The sequence below is a fragment of the Oryctolagus cuniculus genome, chromosome 5, assembly GCF_051225735.1.
Source record: "Oryctolagus cuniculus isolate XC-2025 breed Fujian yellow rabbit chromosome 5, ASM5122573v1, whole genome shotgun sequence".
In the NCBI taxonomy this organism is placed as follows: domain Eukaryota; kingdom Metazoa; phylum Chordata; class Mammalia; order Lagomorpha; family Leporidae; genus Oryctolagus; species Oryctolagus cuniculus.
In genome coordinates, this window is record NC_142871.1 from 32317088 (window position 1) to 32340511 (window position 23424).

Genomic DNA, 23424 nt, shown 5'->3' on the forward strand with positions numbered 1-23424 from the left:
CTTACAAAGTGTACATAAGAAAATGTAAAGTGGTATTCTCCACACAAGAATGATTAATCATTGACACTCTTCAGCAGTATATATGTGTATTTATTTCACTAATTAAACTTATTTCACTAATTAAACTCAGTCAATCAACTGATACTCTTAGGGTTAAAGTTACATTCATGTTTCTTTTTAAAACTAAGTCTACAGTTTGGCATTATTTCTAAAAACTGTACATTTTCTGCTATGATAATTTTATTTTACAGATAAAAGTAAAAAGATTTTCTGTATTGTGCCATTGATAAACATAAAGTCCTGGCATTTAGCCACTTTAGTTCTCTTTAAATAAATCATTATCTGGTTAAAGACAAAACAACCTTTTTCACTTGGTTCCTTTAATTAAGCAAACTATAATCAAGTTGAGCTGTAATTATTTGCCTTTTCCAAGTTTTTAAATAGTTTCTTCTAATTACATGTTGAGTTTAATTGAATTGTGTCTAATTTTATAAATGCCATACCCAGCTGTTGAAATTTAGATGGGTGCCTACAAACTCTGAATTACTGTCTCAGCATAACTGGAAAACTAACATGGTTAGACTTCCTCAGCTTTGTACTTTGCCGTGTGCTTTGCTTGGTCACAACCAGCACTTACATTGCGGAGCAGAGACGATCTGTATAGCAGCTGGTGTTGGCATTGGTGACAGGTTAGTCACCAGGTAGAGGAAGAGGCTTGCCTTTAATCTGGTTTACACTAACACAGGTGGAAAATGCAACATTTTCTGTTTGTAGTGCTGCCCTCTGGCTGAAGAAAGGATTTTGTTTTTCTTCCATCCATCCATCCATCCATATATTGATTTGTTAAGAAGCCTTTTTGGTGAATTGACAGTGTGTAACATTAATTTCCCTCAGAAAGCGTTTGTTATGAATCCAGGGGCCGCTGTTAGTAGTGGGTGATTCCACATGGTTCCTACACAATAGATGGCACTTGGGCTTTTCTGGAATATGCATTCCCTAAGGTCAGCCGTGGTGGTTGTGTCTTTGGCTAGTTAAGAGGTTATCAGAACAGCCTTACTAAATTGCTATGGGGAATGGTTGAGTGTGGCAAAGCTTTCAAAGCCAAAGTGCTTGTGTGGTGCTGTCAGCAGAGACTGTGATGCTTATACTCTCTCCATCCTCCGCACCTTGCACAGTGGTGTGGCATGGCCTGGCGTGGCCTGGCCTGGAGTGAGAGTGGCACCATCATTCCTGAGATGCTAACTAATGATCCTTAGCAGACCTATTAAGTGGCTGTAAAGCCATTTAATTTTGAATCCTACTGACCAATGGTAAAACCATCCTAGAATAACATGAACTGTTTTCTTTCTTATCTGACATGGAGTGAAGGTAAACTTGATATGACCACTTTTTTGGTTCCCTTTTCTCTAGAATCTTAGCAGCTATAGAAGTGTCACAAAATGTATTCTTTCTGTTGACCATCTTATTGATGCTTTTTCTTTCTGGCCTCTTGCCACCGTTTGCCTCAAAGCATACAACTTCCGCTCCATCCCTTGCTTGCTTCCATCTTTAAGCATTCATTCACTGTCACGTTTGTGCTAGGTAACGCATTAATCTCTAGGGACACGGTGACTATAAGGATGGAAGGTGTGGGCCCATGCTTCAGGTTGCATTATCAACCTACACCTGGCCCACTGTCAACTAAAGCCCCTCTTCCGTTTACTTGGAGACTGTTTCTTTAAGCTGAAAATATGATGACAGGTTAGATAGCAGCTCCTTGGAAGCAAGCAAGGAGCCTGCTCCTTATCCCTTGGGAATATTTTGGTAACTTGTTCTGATTGAATTATCTCTTGCTGTTACTTGCATGGCATGTATCACCCTCCCGTCGTGTGTAAATTAGCAGAGTCATTTAAGAAGAAGTTAGGATTATGACAATATTTTCATCATCTCGTGAGTAGTCTTTGACATTTAAGCGCAACTGCCTCAACTTCTTTTTGGAAGTTGGTTTATTATAGATTCTTACTGACACCCGTGTATCCCATTTCTCATGACTTAGCATCATTTTTGAAAACAAGGTGTGATGCCTATGGTAGTTCTGTCCCAGTGTCACATCACTATACACAGTGTTGAATTGTGCTTTAAAAAAAAAAAAATCCGTGTGTTGGTTTTGGGTTTATAGATTGAAAATAAAACCCAGTAACTTTTTATTCCAGAAAGGCACTTTCATGTGGTTCAGCCTCTGGTTCTCTGTCCTCTGTGACCTTGTCCAGGCTGTGCCCACGGTGTCCGGTTGAACAATGTCCTGGAGAGGCACAGATGCACAACTCGGAATTGAGTTCTGAACTTTTTCTGTTTCACAGCACATGACCCATATGTTATTAAAAACAAAGGCCGAGGCCGGCGCCGCGGCTCAATAGGCTAATCCTCTCCACCTGCGGTGCCGGCACACCGGGTTCTAGTCCCGGTCAGGGCGCCGGATTCTGTCCAGGTTGCCCCTGTTCCAGGCCAGCTTTCTGCTGTGGCCAGGGAGTGCAGTGGAGGATGGCCCAAGTGCTTGGGCTCTGCACCCACATGGGAGATCGGGAGAAGCTCCTGGCTCCTGGCTTCAGATCAGTGCGGTGTGCCGGCCGCAGCGTACCGGCCACGGCGGCCATTGGGGAGGATGAACCAACGGCAAAGGAAGACCTTTCTCTCTGTCTCTGTCTCTCACTGTCCACTCTGCCTGTCAAAAAATAAAAAAAATTTTAAAAAATCAAAGGCTGAAATACATTAGTCCCGCAGATGTCCAGTCCACATTCATTCAGTGAGATTCACACGCAGGGTGGCCTAAGGCCGCGGTTGAAGTGGATGAGAACAAGCGTTTTGACTGAGTTACCGGGTCATTCGTTAGGCCAGTGGTTTTGACCAGCTGAGGGAAAAAGCTATGGACTTTGTGGGAAGTCCTGGCAGGGAATGCAGCGTCCGGTGGAGGGTGAGGCTATCGAGGCGCGGCCATAGTGCTTACTGAGCTGCGAGGGTTGTGCTCGGCACAGGCTCCCAGCATCCACAGCGCGTCGCAGAAACACAGCCCCCAACCATAGGATGCTTGTCTGTAGGCTAGCACTCTCACATGTGGCACTAATGGAACAAAGCTGTCAAACAGCAAGAGGAGAAAAAGATGCCTTAAGTCTGGCGAAGACTCACTGAACATGTTCAGATTAGAACCCAGGTCTGTCTGTGTCTTTTGCTCTTACCATGATATAGTGTTAACCAAGAAGTTGTTGAAGAAACGGGCCGTTACAGTGGTAGAAGAGAAAGACAAATATGAGAGCAGGAATATAGCCTGAAAACTTTAGAAATGTGTCCAACCTAGTGATTAAAATTAACAGTACTTAATCTTGAACTAAGCAAACTGACAATTTTTATTTTATTAAACATTCTAACAGCTGTGCATGAACACAGAAAAATTTTGTATTGGCTTTTGAATTTGTCTTGTGATGAGAATGATTCAAGGTATTCTGGGATAGAAATGAATTCCCAACATCTAGATTATAGTAAAATGGGCAGACTAACCTCTGGTGTCTGACTACAATGGATCCAACAAAAGTCAGATGTAAATAAATCAGCATTCAAGTAACTAGACCTCCAATTTTACTTGAAATTTCTTGTTTTACATTTAGATTTCAGCACAGAAAAGCAAACTACAGTTTTATAAGAAAAAAAACTTTTAATCAGGGCTTAGGAAGCCACATGTACTGAACATATATTGTATTCCTTTTCATCTCCATTGTGGCCCATGATTGCAGTAACATCCCACTAAGACTGATGTCTTGGCTGGCGCCGCAGCTCACTAGGCTAATCCTCCGACTTGCGGCGCTGGCACACCGGGTTCTAGTCCCGGTCGGGGCACCGGATTCTGTCCCAGTTGCCCCTCTTCCAGGCCAGCTCTCTGCTGTGGCCAGGGAGTGCAGTGGAGGATGGCCCAAGTGTTTGGGCCCTGTACCCCATGGGAGACCAGGAGAAGCACCTGGCTCCTGCCTTCAGATCAGCGCGTGCGCCGGCCGCAGCGCTGGCCACAGCGGCCATTGGAGGGTGAACCAACGGCAAAGGAAGACCTTTCTCTCTGTCTCTCTCACTGTCCACTCTGCCTGTCTTTGGGCAGGACCTGGGGTTCAGAAGGGACCTATTCACTACAGAAAGATTAAATGGTGTTGAATACTCCTAAAAAGGAAAGGAAGTGAATATACAAGTATTGGAAGTATATTCTAAACCAGTGCTGCTAATTAACTTCCAGTTCACTAAAAATAACCAATATAGCCAGTGTTGTGGCACAGCAGGTTAAAGCTGCTACTCGTGACACTGGCATCCCATGTGAACTCCAGTTCCAGTCCCAGCTGCTATACTACTGATCCAGCCCCTGCTAATTCACCTGGGAAGGCAGAAGATAGCCCAAGTAATAAATGAGTCCCTGCCACCCATGTTGGAGACTGGAAGGAATTCCTGGCTACTGGCTTCAGCCTGGCCCAGCTGCAACCATTGTGGCCATTTGGGGAGTGAACCAGCAAATGGAAGGACTCTTTCTCTTGTGCTTCTCTCTCTCTCTCTCTCTCTCTCTCTCTCTCTCTCTCTAACTCTGCATTTCAAATAAATAAATCTTCTTTAAAAAAATAGAAATAGGAGATTCCTAAATAATTTAGCTAATTAAGACTTTACTTGATATGTGCTGGAGTTGGCTATAAAACAAGAAGAAAATTATAATCAGATCACTGCAAATCTTGGTGGCACTCTGCTTCTTTCTTTATCTTTCCTAAGCATTAACTTCTTGACGAAGTTTTTTTTTTTAAATTAACCTGCAGAATACAAGAAAAGCTTGTTCTATCATAACAAGCAATAGACATTCCAACCACACTCAGTGTTTGGTCTTCCAGGGCTGTCTCTCCAGTTGTAGGCCATTGGTAGGCCAAGGCTAACTGATGTGGGAGTCACCTTCACACGGTCTGGCAAGTGGGCTGAGAGCGCATGGGACTGTATTACAGACACCACACCCTGCTGTCCTCCAGGACCAGTACATACACACAGTATGACCCTTTCCCCACCACACATGGCCTGGTAGGTGGCCCTCAAGGGGGAAAAGTCCTAGGAGGAACCACTGTTTGAGGTCTTTTATTGCTTAATTTTTAAAAATATGTCCACTAATTCACTCCCCAAATATCCACAACAGCCCCTCACTGGAGCCAAAGCCAGGAGCCAGATCTCTCACAGGGAACCTGACTACTTGAGGAACCTCAATACTTGAGCCAGCTCCACTGCCTTGCAGGGTCTGCATGAGCAAGAAACTGGAATCAGGAGCCAGAGGCAGGCAAGGAACCCAGATGCTCTGATGGGATGCAGGTGTCTTAGCCACTAGACCAAATGCCTGGCCCTGTTTAATTTTTGATTCGCTCTCTGCCCATTCTCTACTGTATCTTTACAGACCTTTCTCTGCAAATAAGGCAGAGAGAGCCAAGGAGATAAAACCTGAACCAATCAGAGTTTTTATTTGAAGCTGTCGTTTAAAGCAAACCAGTTGTTTGAATCTGAGCAATATTAAAACAATAGTTTTAAGATACTATTTAATCTGATTTTTGATGCTGACAAGTATTTGCAATTGAAATGTAATTGCAATGTAATGTAATGGGGCAATATATGCCCCATTCAGAGGGCAAAATTTGGGTCTTTATTTGCCGCCTAAAAATTTAGTGATGTTTCTCCTTTTTATAATTTATTATGTTCTTCGAAAGGCAGAAACAGAGAGCTGTCATCTGCCTCCCAAAGTGCACATTAGCAGGAAGCTGGATCGGAAGAGGAGCCAGAACTTGAACCAGGCACTCCAGTATTGCATGTTGGCTGACCCAAGTGGTGATTTAACTGCAGCTCCAAATACCCATCTCTCAATAATGTTTAAAATACATCTTGGGAACCATTTTTAAAATTCGTCTTCTTAATTGGGCATAATTATTACCACATCCTCTTAAGTTTGAACAACTTGAGCAGATCCCTGTTTTCTAGATAATATCCAATTCCATCAGTCAAAGGGCAGAGGAGGTCCTAAATATGTGATACATCAGTGGGTAAGGAGGAGTGATGAGGGCTGGGGATGGGGAAGCTGTTTTTAAATAGATCCGGGGAGAGTTCTAATGTCACATTTGAACAGAAACCCAGAGAGGGCAAAGGAGGCAGCCACATTGGTATCTGGGAGGCGAGTATTTCATGCTAACACTGCACGATGGACTGCAGATAAGTTGGTCAGTACAACTGGAGCAGAACTAGATTAACAGAGAAAGTGGTACCAAGGTAAAGGCAAAACCACCTGGTAGCTTCTAGGCCACGACAGAGATGTTGGGTTTTACTCAGGGTGGGATGGAAGGTGTCGGAGAATTTTGGACAGAGTCATAATGTGTCTGACTTGTTTTAGCGGGATCAGTCTGGCTGCTAAGGTGAGAGTAGATTGAAGGAGTCGGGGGCAGCATCCTGTAGACTAGTTAAGAGGACATTGAGGTTACACAGAGAGCTGCTGTTTGGAAAGGTAGGCGTGGGGTGGTAGGATGTTTAAGGTGAAGCTGAAAGAATTCGCTAATGGATTGAGTTAGGCAGTTTAGGCAGAGAGGCAAGGAGGACTGCAGGTGTTGGGCTGCATCAGCTGGCAGGATGGAATAGCCTTCACTGATGGGGAAGACTGGGGATGGGCAGAGGGGCTTGGAGACAGAAAATCAAGGGCTTGGTTTTTGATGTGATTTCTATCTTGAGACTGTAACAGTCATCCTTTGCAGCTATTTTAAGTAAACCAATACTCATGCAAACTGGTTATACCTGGTCTTGGAAGGCCCTTACTTTTGTATAACCAAAGAAGTCCTATTCATTTCTGCCACCTCATCCCTTTCCTAGAACACATTTCCCGTCACCTTTTTAATAATGCTTGTCATTAAATTCTACCAGTTTTTCAAGATCCTGGTGAATTACATCTCCCAATTCCCATTTGGTGACATACGTGGCTGTGTGTTTGAGATGCTTTAGTTCCTGATGCCTGAAATTTGTGGAAGTTAAGATCAAAGTCCTCAGGTGCCAGTTGTACTTCCATGTGGTTACTTTATGTGTACACTGGGACAGCTGGGGTTCATGTTCTTGGTTGACCCCTGAAGTAACACCTGAACGTGCCCTGGCTATACAGGATTGGTCACTCAAGCTGGGGCCATTGATATTTGGAATGTATCCACAGCTCAAGAGCTGGCTCCCCGAGGGCCAGAGCTATCACCATCTTGTTCCATTTTGTGAGTCTAGCGTCATGCATGTTCAAGGGCTAATAGTAAAAGTTGACTGGGTGGATGTTTCTGAACTAATTTTAAGAAATAAATACATCTTTTCTCTTTTGTCTCATTTGCACAGCGCCTGACAGCAATAAAGTGCAAGATAAGAAAATTGCCCCGAACCGTTCCTCCTCTGCAGTTACAGGACAAAACAGCAGCCACTCAGGAAACAAACCAGGTATGATGCGCTGCATTTACTGTGGGATAGTCAAGTTCTCCCAAAAGCCCTCAGCTCTCCTAGGATTTAGGAGCACTTGGTTCTGGTTCTGCCATGAAAACACACACACTCGTTACATTCTTGTACTAGTTTGAGGCTGAAAACCTCTCAAAGCCTTGGCGTTTTCCTCTCTTTAACACGGAGATGCCAACACCTGGCCTGCTTACTTCTCAGACTCATTTTGACAATCAGTGAAATGCTATAGGGCAGATATATTTTCATTGTGCAGAGGTAATAATTTCTCTACTCCGTGTAAAATGGTAGATGAGATAGAATTTTTTGATATCTGTATGCCCACCATTATTGTGTATCCCTTTTGTGACTTTTTCAAAAATCACTTGAAGAAGTCTTTACACATGGCAGAGCTCATAGGGAATTGTGTTTTTGTTCCCTGTTCCCTGCGCTGGCTGTACACCTACGCAGTGACTTCATTTAATAGACTGTGACTCACGGTCTGTTCTACTCAGCAATAGAAAGCAGCAAACAGTCTGTAAGTGCAGTGGAAACAATCGAAGAGACAGCACAGTTACTTCCTGATATCCCACAACCACGGTGTGTTCCTGGGGAGGGATGAATGTTCCAGGTGGTGATGAGAGATGGGCAAAGGATGGTGCAGCAAACTGAATACCCCATGAGGTTCCTGGAAGCCCTGTTCATGCTTAGTCCTAAGGCCAGAGTCACTCAAGAACAGTGTGTCTGTGAGAATAAAGAAGGGAATCATTGGATCTTGCTTCAAAGAAACCATTCTCCATTTTACTTCATTTTGTGATTTTTTTCCCCTCTAATGTCAAAAAGATCTTTAAAGAACAGGTAAATCTGCCTTGTCATTTAGAAGAATGACAGTAACAAATATTGTTGTGAGTATTGCCTGAGTAGCTTTTTGGTGGAAAATGTACAATTTTGGCAGAAATTTAATTAGCAGTCTGAGATTTCCCCATTAGTCAGCTTGCCTTTTCAATCATTCATTCATTCATTCACTCATCCATCAATCCGCCCATCTGTCCACCCACCTCCCACCACCATCTAATTATCCCTGAGTTGTTCTTCTAGGTCTGGGAGTGTGAGAGGTGCTGCCTCTGCTCATGGAGCGTCTTCTAGTGGATCTTCTCTGTGGGAGTAGAAGTTCTTTACTGTGAAAACCCCATTTGCCTTTCTTTGAGAATATAACACAGCTAAATTCTTTGTACTTTTTTTTTCTCTCATTCTTCTTATTCACCATTAGATTTTCATGTTTTTCCATTCTGTACTGTGCGGTTCCTACCTTTCTGTCCTGATAACTGCTTGGTTCATCTAATGTTAGCATCATGAAGATACTAAGGATATATTGTTAAGAGACATGTCCCTAACCTACAGTGTATGAATATACCAGTGTATGAATTGGTCATCCTGACACAGAATAGCAGTGCGAGTGTGGTCACCCCAGTTGACTATCTCCTTTTAGAGCCATTTGATTTATATTGCTCAAATCAACTCAGATGAGAAGACATCTCATTTCTGGTTATGCCTCTTGAGCATTCCTTTACTTGCTTGTGTATACTATGCTGATATAGAGCTTATGTGGGGGAACAGGCATTTAGCCTCGCAGTTAAGTCCCCCGCATCCCACAGTGAAGTGCCTGGGTTCAGTTCCTGGCTCCAGTTCCTTACTCCATCTTCTTTCCCATGCAGACTAGAAGCAACACTGATGATGCAAGTAATTGGGTTCCTGTCACCCGTGTAGAAAACCTGGGTTCAATTTTCAGCTCCTGGTTCTGGTCCTAACATAGCTTTCCCTGGCTGTTGGAGATATTTGGGGAGTAAACCAATAGGCCTAGTGGATGAGAGCATCTCTCTCTCTCTCTCTCTCTCTCTCTCTGATACTTAATTTCTAAAAAGTTTTGGAGGGCTGGAGTAAAACCTTTTGATTTTATGGAACATGAATCTTGGAATGATGTCTAAAGCACTTTATTGATTTCCATTGTCTAGAACTTAAAAAGGACAAAAGCACATGCTGTATTTGGGATGCTTGCGTCCTCTTCCAACACCAGACAGGCAGCATGACCAAGAGCTTCCTCAGAGAGCCTTTTTGCCCAGTACATTCTAGCTGCATTGCCAGTCCTCCTTTGTGTCCAGTTGCATGGAACTCACTAGATGACTCCAGAAGATTTCTGCCTTAGAAAGCAGCTGTCCACACTCGGACCTGCTTGGGAAGCCCATTCTGGAGCATCATAGGAAGGGGCACACTCTCTCCCCTGACTTCTAGGAAGACAATCACTCCCAGCTGTGAATACTTGAATGTCAACTATGTCTGCTAGTCCTGAAGAAGTGAGAGATGGTTCTTCAGAGCTGCTTCCAAATGTTTGCCTAATGAGAAGAAAAATTTCTTTTTTCTCATTGACCTGCGTAAAATAGAGACTCAAATTCATTAAAAATACAAAAAAACTTTCTTGGGGCAGGCATTTGGTGCAGCAGTGGAGGCACCACTCGGGATGCCCATTTCAAGTCTACACTCCACTTAGAGAGAGGCAGCGGGGGAGATTATTTTCCATCCACTGATTCACTCAAATGGCCACCATGGCCAGGGCTGGGCCAGGCAGAAGCCAGGAGCTTGCAACTCCATCCGGGTCTGTCATAAGGGTGACAGGGGACCAAGTACTTGGGACATCTTCCCCTGATTTCTGAGGCTCATTAGCAGGGAGTTGGATTTGAAGTGGAATAATCAGCCACACAATGACACTGGTCCCAGGCTCCACCTCTGATGACTGCTTCTTGTGAATGCCCCCTCTGGAAGGAAGCAGGTGATGACTCAGGTCCTGGGTCCCTGCCATCCGTGTGGGAGACCTGGGTCGAGTTCCTGGCTCCTGACTTCAGCCTGGCCCAGCCCTGCCTGGCTGTTGTAAACTTTAAGGGTATGAGCCAGTGAACTGATATTGATTGATATATATATAATATTGATATATTGATAAGATTGATATTCTCTCTGTCTCTCTCTCTCTCTTTGTTCTTTCTCTCATTTGAATTAATAAAAATAATTTATTTAGAAAGTCAATCAGGGACCTTTGAATTTGGGGGAAAAAAAAGCAACTCTTAATTCCTGTCCCTTTACTACTTCTCACCACAAGTCTTTGAAAGAACCCCTAAGTCTTCATTCTGCCTTATTGCTTATCAGTAGTTCCCCTCACAGAGAAATGCATGCCTGGAAGCTTCCAGCCCTTCCCTGACTATACCATCCTGCTGTTCTAACAACTGTCAGTGCCACAAGTATACACAAAGGACACAAGTATTGCATTAGAGATCTGGTTTTAAGTCCTAGTCTAACACTTAACTCTACCACCTTCATTGGTCATTATTTATTTCTCTTAGTTTTCTCACCTGAAAAATGGGCATGACAACTCTTCATTGAGTGAATAATTCCTTAGCTAACTCATGGAATTATCAGGAAGAATAAAATGATAATGGTTGTGAAAGCGCTTTGTAAAATGCAAAGCACTCATAGAAGTTATCTATCATATACACAGTAGTTGTTAAATATGAATCCGGCTGGACTGGGTCTGAAAAAGCCTTGTGCACAGGAGTTGATTTTCCTGATCATCAGGAGTGTTCTATAGTAGTAGAGTGACCAGACTTTTGGGTTTGTGCAGGACAGTTCAGGGTTGTGAACGGCATTGCACACGGAATATCACTGGCATTCTCTCTCACTCTTTAAAGTGCCCAGTTTGGATGATCACCCTACATGTTATCATCATAGATTTAGGTTGAATGCAGAGAGCAACTGCAAGCTTATTTACACCAAAAACCTGTTGCTTTTGAAATTTTTTTTTTTTTTTGCCACTGAGAGAATCAGCAGCTTTATTTTATTCTGATAATGTTAGATCCAGTGGGAAACCATGTGGATGTAATGGTATTTTCTAAACCTTGATTTTGTTCCAGGAGGGAAAAAATGTGGGATGGAAATGAAAAGGAAGGCAGCAAATTATAGAAAATTATCTATTTACTTAGAATTATTCAGTTGTATTTTTTTGCCTTTTTGAAGATCAATTTTTATAAATTTTTACTTATTAAAACTAAGAAACAAACTTTAATTATTTGAGAGAGAGAGAAAGAGAGGCATGCCTGCAACACCCAGGGATGGACCAGGCCAAAACTAGGAGCCAGGAATTCACTGTGTATACTGGTGACTGTAACCCAAGTACTTGACCTGTTAGCTCCCAGGTTGTGCAATAGTAGGAAGATGGAATCAGAAGCAGAGCCAAGGGCTCAGTGCTGTGGCATAGTAAGTAAAGCCAGTAGCAGCACCAGCATCCCATATGGGTATCAGTTCGAGTCCCAGCCACTCCACTTCCAATCCTGCTCCCTGCTAATACACCTGGGAGAGCAGTGAAAAATAGCCCTAATCTTTGAGCCCTTGTGGGAAATTGGGAAGAAGCTCCTGGTCCCTGGCTCTGGATCAGCCCAACTCCAGCCATTGTAGCCATTAGGGGAATGAACCAGTGGATGGAAAATTCTCTCTTTGTCTCTGCCTTTCTCTCTCTCTGCCTCTGTAGCTCTGCCTTTCAAATAAATAAATTAAACCCAGGCGATGGCCGGCACCGTGGCTCACTAGGCTAATCCTCCACCTGGGGCGCCAGCACACCGGGTTCTAGTTCCGGTCGGGGAGCCGGATTCTGTCCCAGTTGCTCCTCTTCCAGGCCAGCTCTCTGCTGTGGCCCGGGAGTGCAGTGGAGGCCCAAGCACTTGGGCCCTGCACCCACATAGGAAACCAGGAGAAGCACCTGGCTCCTGGCTTCAGATCAGCGCGGTGCGCTGGCTGCAGCGGCCATTGGAGAGTGAACCAAGGGCAAAAGGAAGACCTTTCTCCCTGTCTCTCTCTCTCTCTCACTGTCCGCTCTGCCTGTCAAAAAATAAATTCAGGTGCTGCAGTTTGGGATGTAGGTATCGAAAGAGGCATCCTACCTGCTAGACAGACGCTCAGCTTGATGTTGCATGGATTCATTCCCTCCTCCAAAGGGGAACCATGGGAACTGTTGCAGCTCTAAGCATTTGCAGTGATTAATTGCTCTATTTGTGCAGCACTGTGTACAACCTTGTTTCTTATATATTACATTACCAGACAGAATGCAATTTGTTTATGTGAAGAGCAGGGTGTCATTTTAGTACAAGGAAAACTAAACCTGATCATTATCATTTTGTTTCTATATGGCTTGTGACTGCAGTTGTGTGCTGGACACATGCACTCATGGCATCATCCCAAATCCTCCCAGGACCAACAACCCCCAGCCAGGTGTCCCTAGCCCCATCATTTGAGCATATTAGGTACTGTGACTTCTGGGCCTTTGCACTTGGCTTCTGTGGAATATATGCACAGCTAGCTCCCTCCCTTCTGTCTGGTATTTACATATCAAAGTTACTGTCACAGGAGACCCTTGAGACCCTCTAAAAACCCTGAACTGCTATATCTCAGTCTAGCACTCTTTGTATTTTCTGTCCCCCTCTTTTCCTTTTTTTTTTTTTAAAGATTTTATTTTATTTATTTGACAGGTAGAGTTACAGATAGTGAGAGAGAGAGACAGAAAGGTCTTCCTTCCAATGGTTCACCCCCCAAATGGCTGCAATGGCCGGAGCTGCGCCGATCCAAAGCCAGTAGCCAGGAGCTTCTTCCTGGTCTCTCACATGGGTGCAGGGGCCCAAGCACCCAGGCCGTCCTCCACTACTATCCCGTGTCACAGCAGGGAGCCGGACTGGAAGAGGAACAACTAGGACCAGAACCGGCGCCCATATGGGATGCTGGCACCTCAGGCGGAGGATTAACTTAGTGCGCCACAGCGCCAGGCCCTCTCTCCCCCACTTCAACCTATAGATTTTATTTCTCCATTCCATTTTTCCACAAGTAGAATGTGGACTCCATGAGGGCCCAGGATTTAGCTGATGGCCTCTTTTCAGTGTACAGGACAGTGCCCAGCCTTTGGTGGATGTTTAGAATGTCCTGAAGGGACAAACTGATTCACTGGGCGTTACGTGCCAAGCACTATACTAATAGCACCCATTGTCGTAATTATGATGTAAGATAGGTTCTGTTTTATATTCACTTTACAGGTAAGAAATGCAGACTTGCATCATAGCTTGAGATGTAGGCAGGCGAATGACTTGGCCAAATTCACATAACAAGTGAGTGACAGAACAGAAACCAAAGTCACGTCCGTCTGCCTCCAACACCAGGCTCCTCATCTCCCACTGCTAAACAGCCACTCAGCACTAATTCACTTCCTTAGGATTCCATGTGTTAGCGAGAAACAGGCTTAGTAAAGCATAAAGACAACAGTAATTCAATAGCTTAGGAACATAAAAGATCTTTTATGTTATTCGATGCAAATACCCCCATAGACACCATTTTGTTATGTGTATCTGTAACCCTTTTAAATAGAAAATGCTTGCAAATTCTCAGGCAGGTTGTAGTAACACAGTTATTGTGACTGGAGTCACATGTACTTATTGTTGTAGGACATGCAGTAATATTTCATTCATCACATTTATTGGACAAAAGGACATTTAGCCATGCATAGCTGTTTTTTTCTTCTAATCTTACTCGTGTTCTTCATCTCCTTTTCAGACCCCCCACCAGTGCTTCGGGTTGATGACCGGCAGCGGCTGGCCCGGGAGCGTCGCGAGGAGCGGGACAAGCAGCTAGGTACCCGAAGCGCTCGTTTGATCATTCAGGGTCGCTCTTACTGAAATGTGGCTTTTCTGCCTTGAGGACCAAAGGGGTGGCACTGTAGTGACTGCGCTGTCCTGCATATCTTTATGAATTAAGCAGGTGACTCGGGAAGTAGAGTTTAGTAGGTCATAGAAATGTCGAGCCAAGTTTGAAGTATTCACCAGGTCCAGCCCCTGGAGTAGGATCGTTTTGACAATTTGTTTTGTAGTCACAGTTGCCTGTGGCACTGGAGAGAACATGCGTGTCTGAGCGAAGGGGCGCTGCAGCTTACGTGTAAAGACAGCAAACGCCAGTTTCTTTGTGTGAGCCTTCCTAAATCTGTGTACTGCAAGGGCACTTGCTAGGGCGCTTACTGCCTTCCACATTAAAACACTGCTAGAGTTGAGTTTGTGGACAGATGCTTGCCTCGTGCTGCCAGGAAAAGCGAGAGACCCATTACCCTACTGTCTGATTTTTCTCGTTACCTGAAGCCCAGGGAAAAGCTTAGCAGCTCCAGTGTTTGCCTGTATTCTCCAGGAAAGCTGAGTCATCGCACTAACTACCAGGAAGCAGAGATCAGAACACTCAGAGGTTGAACAGTCACCGCCTTCTAGAACAGCAGGCAAGGAGGCTGGTGCCAGCTCCTCCCTTGCTTTCATGTGAAGTCCATTTATGCAAAGTTGCTAACACGGGATCCTCTCTTTATGTGCTTTGAAAAGATAAAATGCTTGCTCAGCATGCCTCCGTCTCCAGAGAGTGTCTAAGCATTTTGAAACTATGACCAACTTAGGGCATCAGAATCTTCTCAGTGAATGGCCTCTAGCTGTTTTGAAGTTCTGCACTTTCTAACAGTTACTGTGTGATTTGGAGGATGCGGCCTCTTTTATGGCACATCCTTTTTCTGTTATTCAAGAGCTCAAATTTGTGAAATTTACAGAAAGCTCGTTTTCAAAAGTCTGATGTCCTTGTTTAAATTCTTTCAACACATGCCTGTTTCTGTCTCCTGACATAATGACCAGAGGAAGTCTTTTCTTTTGCCACAAGGTCTTTTTTTAGATGCAAATGGAGCACACCCGGCTGCTCTTCTGTACCTCGCTTCCCCACCCTCCCACCCCACCCCCTTCCCCAGGGCCCCAACAGACTTCCTGCAGGCAGGCGGGTTCCTGAAGAGCCGGCTGAGTGTGGCCATCTGGGCTCCCCGCAGCCAGCACTCTCTGGTGAGGCTGATTTGACAAATGGAGCAGAACTAAGCAAGAGGGAGAAGATAGCTCCTGAAATAGGAGGAGACTCCAGATGGGCAGAAGTAAGGAACGGATACAGCAGTGCCACCACATCCCCAGTGAATGCCTGGAACCGAGACAGTAGGGAGCCCCTTAATTTAATGCCTCTGGTGCCTTATCACGCTCTGTGGCCATAGCTTTTGTGGTTTGAAGTGCAACAGCAAGAGCAGCACGCATTTCTTTTCCTTCTTCATAGTTACTCAGATAGGAGATTTTTCTTGCTGTAGATCCTAGCAGCCTTGGCCTGCTGAGTTTTTTCTTTCCTTAAGTGGAGTATTTGGACCTTTTCACTTGAAGGCAGCACTTTCCAGCTCCTCTTCAACATACCCAAATTCACAGCCTCACTCATGTTGCAGTTGGGGTCGTCACTAAGTAAAAAAAAAAGTCAGGCATGGTATTTGAACACAAGCACTGTGATACTGTGATGTTTGACCTAATAACCAGTGACTACTTAGTGACTACCAAGTAGGTAGCATGTACGGGCTGATTCACATCTCAGGTGGAACAGAGAGAGCGCTGTCATCATGCTACCCAAAACATATGAATTATTTCTGGAGTTTTCCATTTAATATTTTTGAACCATGGTTGACTGCAGGTAACCAAAGCTTTGGAAAAAACACGTGATAGGTAGGGAAGGACCAGTGTTGTGTTCTGTGGTAGCTGTCATTTGCACCCTGTTTTTGTATCCAGCCAAGGATCTGCTTTGTGTTCTCTCAGAAATCTCCATCCCATCGTAGTTGGACAGGCCCCCATGGTTAGAGGTTGGTGGACTCTTGTCGGCTGGAATAGAAGGCATTCAGTAAGATGAGGAGGCTACTCCTTCATGGTTTAATTGTGAATAGCTTTTATATATTTAACTCAGGCGTTTAAGTTTCTTTATCTTTCAAAGCTAAGCATTACTATATTTCTGTGGAAAGCTAACATGCTGGTCAAAGAAGCACTTTGAGCCTGCAAGTTCTCCCTGATTACTTTCTGTGTTGAGTGGTCAGACTTTATTTTTAATGGTTGCAGTGCACACTTTCATATATATGGGTCTGTTTTTAAGATTTATTTGAAAGGCATAGTTAGAGAGGGAGAGACAGAGGGAGAGGAAGAGAGAGAGAGACAGGTAGAGGGGGGAAGAGAGATCGTTCTTCCATCCACTGGTTCACTACCCAATTGGACACCATGGCTGGGGCTGGGCCAAGCCAAAGCCAGGAGTCAGGAATTTCTTCTGACCTCCCACATGGGTACAGGGACCCAAGGACTTGACCGTGGGCTCTTCTGCTTTCTCAGGCACATTAGCAGGGAGCTGGATTGGAAGTGGAGCAGCTGGAACTTGAACCAGTGCCCATATAGGATGCCAGCATTGGCAGGCAGTGACCTAACCTGCCACGCCACAACACCAGTCCCCAGACTTTTTTCTTAAAATACAGCACTGCTTCAGGTCATTTTGATGGCACAGAATATGACTTATTAATTTCTATATTCAGAAACCTTATTTGCAAGTTACTGTATTGAAAAAGTTATTAAAAACCATGACTGTCTGACACCCAACCCGAGGGCCAGCTGCTGTGTACTGTGAGGCAGGTAAGCAGACAACAGTTATGGCAGGACAGCAGTGTGACATGTATGCTGTGAACAAGCGTGCATAGGGGACATCAAGGGCCTGCCTGTGTCGGGTGCCACCTGAGTTCCCAAATAGAGAATGACCAAGAGTCTCCAGAGGGAGAGAAGAGACAGGGACTTTACAGCAGTGATGCAAAGACAAGTGGACAAAAGGTATTTGCTAAGAGACCCAACCTGCTATATGGGTCAAAGTACTTTGCAGATGATTCTGTTAATCTATTATCACAGCTTTGCTTCTTTGGTGAGCCATGATATACAGTTTTTCTCTTTAATTTTACTCTATCATATTAAATATCCTATTTTTAAATTATGATCTTATCTCGCACCTGACCTACTACCCATACACTGTGCTTTGCACAAAGAAGCTATGACAGCAGTGAACTATCTTTTTTTAAAAAGGAAAAAATATTTTAAATCATTGTCACATATTATAAAATCTTTGAGGCATGTTTAATTTGAAAACAAAAAATGTTTAAATTTTTTCAATTAAAAAAATTGGGACCGGCGCCGTGGCTCACTAGGCTAATCCTCCGCCTTGTGGCATTGGCACACCGGGTTCTAATCCCAGTCGGGGTGCCAGATTCTGTCCCGGTTGCCTCTCTTTCAGGCCAGCTCTCTGCTGTGGCCAGGGAGTGCAGTGGAGGATGGCCCAAGTGCTTGGGCCCTACACCCCATGGGAGACCAGGAGAAGTACCTGGCTCCTGCCATCGGATCAGCGCGGTGTGCCGGCCGCAGGGCGCCGGCCGTGGTGGCCATTGGAGGGTGAACCAATGGCAAAGGAAGACCTTTCTCTCTCTCTCTGTCTCACTATCTACTCTGCCTGTCAAAAAATTTAAAAAAAAAAATAAAAATTAAAAAAAAAATTGGGGCGCTGGTGCCGTGGCTCACTTGGTTTATCCTCCGCCTGCAGCGCCAGCATCCCATATGCGTGCTGGGTTCTAGTTCCGGTCGCTCCTCTTCCAGTCCAGCTCTCTGCTGTGGCCTGGAAAGCAGTGGAGGATGGCCCAGGTGTTTGGACCCCTGCACTCGCATGGGAGACCAGGGAGAAGCACCTGGATCCTGGCTTCGGCTCAACACAGCGCTGGCAATGGTGGCCATTTGGGGAGTGAACCAACAGAGAGAGGACCTTTCTCTCTGTCTCACTGTCTATAACTCTAGCAGTCAAATAAATTAAAAAAAAATTGGAAACCATTTAATAAATTCTGCCAAACCTAGGTTTTAAATGAATGTCAAGTCAGATTGATCATTTATTGTTGCATATAGGTTAAAATTAACATTAAGGAAGAGGACATTTTGCCTCATGTTAGGATTCCTGCGAGCCACATCAGAAGGTCTGGGTTTGAGTTCAGGCTCTGGCTCCTGATTGCAGCTCCCCATCAGTAAAGACCCAGGAGGCAGCAGTGGTGGCTCAAGTAATTGGGTCCCTGCCACCCATCTGGGAGACCTGAACTGAAGCCAAAGGTGAGGCTGGGAGCTTTGTGGGCATCCGGGGAGTGAACCAGCAGATGGGAATGTGCTCACGTGTGTTTGTTCTTTTTTCTCTCTTTCTCCCTCTCTCTCTCTCCGACTCCCTACCTCTCAGATTAAAACAACAATATATTGAAATCATTAAAGATCTTTATTTAATCCATATATTCTAATATGATCTTTCTTGAATGCATATGTTCTAAAAAGCAAGGTCAGGACCGGGAGAGTAAAGGTCTGATTTGGTTTTGGTGGAGTGGCTTGTTTGTACTGTGTTGCAAACAAGAAGAACCTATTAATACCTTCCTGTGGTTGAAATCTCGGAGTCCTGCATGCTTTATTAGCTTTCTGGCAGGATTGTGTCATGTGGTTTGCTCTTTCTACATTACCCTTTGATTGCTCAGATAAAATCAGGTATAATTCTTCATGTATGAGACTGTTCTTTCAGTCTAGTTAGACTCTGAAAGCTTTGTTTTTCTCCCTTAAAAGCTTTCTAAGTGGTCTCAACCACTCTATTCCATCTGATTCTTTTCCGTCCTGATTTCTGCATCTCTTTCACTCTCTCTCCTCTAAGCTTTAATGAGCATCTCATTTGTTGCCATGGGTTCAATGCTCATTTTTCAAGGATACGGATTCCACTGTTCCAGCTACTCCTAAGGCTATAGATGTTTCCCTGTGATCTGATGCTCAGCTAGTATGGAACTAACTTGTTCATTGTCTTCCACTCCAAAACTGACTCATCTGGGCCCCAGAATTGTTGTATTTCAGCCACCTTTGGCATGTCTAAGGCTGCTAGAGGCACAGGATTCTTTCTGACAACCTGCATTCGTCCCATAATCTTCTGTAGAGTAAAGCAGGCCCAATAATGCCCCACTCCCACCCTACCTGTAGGGTCATTTGTAGCTGGCAGTGATCGGTCTGGGCTCAGCCTGCTCCTGTCACTGGCGCTTCCACAGCATCTGGCCCACTGTGTAGGTGGAAGATGGCCTATTCCATCCCAAGTCCTATTAGTCATAAGACTAAAGGTGACTCCACCTTTAAATAAATGTTATTCGCGCCTTTACATTTGCCACCTCTGCCATCATCCGAGTCTAGGCCTCAATATTTATATCTCAATCTCTGAAATTCCCCTCTCCAGCTGTGGCTCACAGCACTTTCCTGGGAAGTCTTCGGAACCTTTCTCCCTTTGGCAGTTCTACCTTTTTCTCCCCATATACTTCATTTTGCACAGCTGTTTTGTATTTGAAATTTTTTTTCTAGTTAGATTTTGTATAACTCCCTGATTATTTATACTTTAAGTTTCTAACAGATATGATCATGGTCTCTAGTTCATTGTGCCCCAGTACCTGATACAGTGCGAAATATAAAATAGATGTGTAGTAACCATTTGCCAACCTTCCTCACCCTGCAATCTTCAGTGACGTAGTAATGATGATGATAGATGTTTATTGAACACTAGGAGGCATCAGGCAATGTCCCAAACACTTCATTATGTTTGATTACATTGAGTAGCCAATTAGCATGTCAGTTGTGTTTTTATTGTGTGGACCTGTCATTATTAGTAATATAGCATATGCAATGCCATGCCATTCATTTTATTTTTAAAATGCAATGATTCTTTAAGGAGGTAAATGAGAGAATTTTGAAAGAAAGAATTGATAGTTAATAGTCTCCTTTTTTTGAGTATTTGCCACATTAGCTATCTGAGAGCATGTTTTAGGCATGTGTGGGACAACCGAGAGCCACGTGAAAATTCCTCAACAGCTGATAGTAGAGAGAGAACCTGGCGCGTTAGGTAAATGATGGATTTTTCAAGGTTTGGGAGCTGCATGTATTATCCCCCTCTCACACGGGGAAAAAGCTGTTCTACCTCCTCATGGAAGGACAGGGCAGTGGTCCTGTGTTGACCCCCATTTGACACAGAATATAAAGGGTAAAATGCAAGCACGAGTAGGGATTTGGACATCTTTTTTGAGAAACTTTATGGCATTTATTGGTTGTTAACCTTTGACCCCATTAAGAAAAATCCTGTCAGTATGACCTTGGACTAGACACTGGTGACTAATTTTCTTTCCAAAACCATTACAGGGACCAGAGCACATAGAATTTCTGTTCACAGCACAAATTTTGACCCTACATATCTTAAAATAAAGCTAGCCTCCCTTGCCCTTGTTAGCGATTTTTGTATTAATTCATGTGTTTATTCAGCTAATATTTAACATGTGGTTAGTATTGAGCTAGAGATGTCAGGAATAGTGAAGTGAAAAAGATAAATTTCAGCCGGCACCGCTGCTCAATAGGCTAATCCTCCGCCTAGCGGCACCGGCACACCGGGTTCTGGTCCTGGTCGGGGCGCCAGATTCTGTCCCAGTTGCCCCTCTTCCAGGCCAGCTCTCTGCTGTGGCCCGGGAAGGCAGTGGAGGATGGCTCAAGTGCTTGGGCCTGCACCCCATGGGAGACCAGGAAAAGCACCTGGCTCCTGCCTTCGGATCAGCGTGGTGCGCCGGCCGCAGCGCACTGGCCACGGCGGCCATTGGAGGGTGAACCAACGGCAAAGGAAGACCTTTCTCTCTGTCTCTCTCACTGTCCACTCTGCCTGTAAAAACAAAAAAAAAAAAAAAAGAAAAGAAAAAGATAAATTTCATAACTTCCTGGAATTTGTAACAAGCAAGGGAGTAAGATAATAAACAAAGATTACATATTAGCCAAAACCTGTTTCCCATAACATCTCATAACTAATCCATCAACAGATACTCTTGGCTCAACTGTCAAAATCTATCCAGAATGTAACCACTTCTCGCTCACTACCAGGAATGTTGTCAACTTGATCCCAGCCACCAAAATCTCTCACCCAGATACCACCATAGTCTCCCAGCCTGTGTCCCTTGTTTCCCCAGTTAAATCATGGCCCTCCGTGCCTCTGCCCCCGAACTGTCTAATGTCTTCCATCTCACTTGGGGTAGAAGTCAAAATCGTTCCCTCCCTGATAGAACAAGGATGTAAGCCTCAGTTCATTGCCCAAAGAGATAAACATTGAATCTCAATTGGGTTTCACACCCTATTGCCTTCATACCCCACCCACCATGGCCACCTGAAAGACCAGTTCCAGGAATTCCCTTCCACCTGCTGCCCCCTACCCACAACCCCACCCTTGGCCCTCCAAAAATATACAGGGCCCGGCCCCTGGGGAGTCAGAGCCTTCTGCCATGTGCTCCATCAGTGTGCACATAGGCAGGCGGTCACCCACCTCTGTTTATTTTCTCTGAATAATTTTGGTCTGGCTGTAAATTCGTACACTGCCTCCTCTCTGTTCTGCACCTCTTTTCCTAACATTTTGGTGCCCTGTGTGAGGAGGCACCTGTAAGATCGTCACAAAACACACCAAACACTGGAGTAAGGGGAAGGGTTTATTGGGGAAAACGCAGCAGGCCGGAGGGAAAGGGTGAGGAAGGAAAAAGAGAGAGGGAGGAGACAGGGGAGCAAGAGAGGGGAAGACGAGAGCGAGAAGAGAGAGGAGCCGAGAGAGAACAGAGAGAAGAGAGAGTGAGCAAGAGAGAGAGAGAAGAGTGGGAGGGAGAGAGCACGAGCGCGTGTGCAAGCGAGCCAGGAGACCTGTGTTCAGGAACAGGACCTTTTAAAACTTTGCTGAAGGGCGGACAGGGAAGCAGAAGCAGCGAATCCCATTAGGATGAGGGTGGAGCTTGACACCAGTGGTTGGGCCATGTGGCCACCTGGCTTCCAACAATGGCTGTGGGGGCTAGAGCCTAGGATGGTGTCAGGGTATAGATCGTGCCATAGATAAGATTGTGCCATTTTCCTAACAGCACCAATCTGCAACTCTTTCCTAACACTTCTTTTGCTGTCTCTGCTCCAGCCACACCAGCTGCTTTGAGGCTGCTTCCCCACCCCAGGCACGCTCCTGATTCAGAGCCCTACACCTTTCACTGTGCCTGAGGTGTTTCCTGAGGCTCCCCGGTGGTTCCTTCCCTCTCCTGCAGGCGTTGTGTACAGGCCTTCTTCTAGGTGAGGACTTCCCCCACCTCCTGGTGCAAATCTGCAGCTCTCTCACACCAGACGCCCTTTGTTTTCTCCCTGGATCTCTTATTTTGTGTATTTGTTTATTTCCCGTTGCTCCCACTAGAATATATGCTCCACAAGGAAGGGGATTTGTGGGTTTCTTTGGTTTCTTTTCATTTCTGTAATCCAGTATGCAGAAAATGTTGACATATAGTCTAAATTCATCGATTACTTGTTGGATGTGAAATCAACAGTAATTCCATACACTTTAATGAAAATAGAGATGAATGCAGCAGGCTTGCAGATTAGTTAAAACATTACCAAATTATCATGTAATAACTGCCCTTATAATAGTTAAGTCCCTGAAGTATTAATTCTTTATCATTTTCTCAGATGAACAAGAAGACATAATTTTTGGATAATTGTGTGCCTTAAGTCCCTTTACTTTTCATGTGTTATAAAACTATTAGTCCTGCAATATGTTGATAAGAAAGAACAGGAGAATATCTAAGGGCTGTTTATCAGCCAAACATACCTGTGTTTGGGAAGACACCAGTGAGTTTGAAGTATTCATTATGTCTCATTTTTGTTTGAGTGCCTTGGCACATAGTCGACACTCTGTTGTCATTTTCTGACATCAAGATCTTTATGTGAATAAACTCACATTCCCAACTGGGACTATCTGAGCTGTAATCATGTTAGATTACATGAAAGATTATCATACAATGTATAAGGGACTGACAGAAATTTGCATTTATGAAACGTTCATTCACTCATACTGGATTTTGTGGCTGTGTTCAAAGCTGTAAAAGAGATGCACATAATATAGAATTTTTGGAAGAACAAGATATCATAAAAAGGATTTTTT

The 23424-nt window shown here is 44.4% G+C and overlaps 1 protein-coding gene across 12 annotated transcripts in view; it reads left to right on the forward strand.

The window, feature by feature from the left end:
• The window catches only part of MAP7 (microtubule associated protein 7), a 193082-nt gene that overhangs the window by 109602 nt on the left and 60056 nt on the right, over positions 1-23424 (forward strand). For all 12 annotated transcript variants that reach the window (XM_089332633.1, XM_070073527.2, XM_089332636.1 and 9 more), the window contains 2 exons: positions 7381-7479; positions 14104-14181. In XM_089332633.1, the coding sequence (XP_089188759.1) occupies positions 7381-7479; positions 14104-14181 (177 nt within the window). The remainder of the gene's footprint in view (positions 1-7380; positions 7480-14103; positions 14182-23424) is intronic.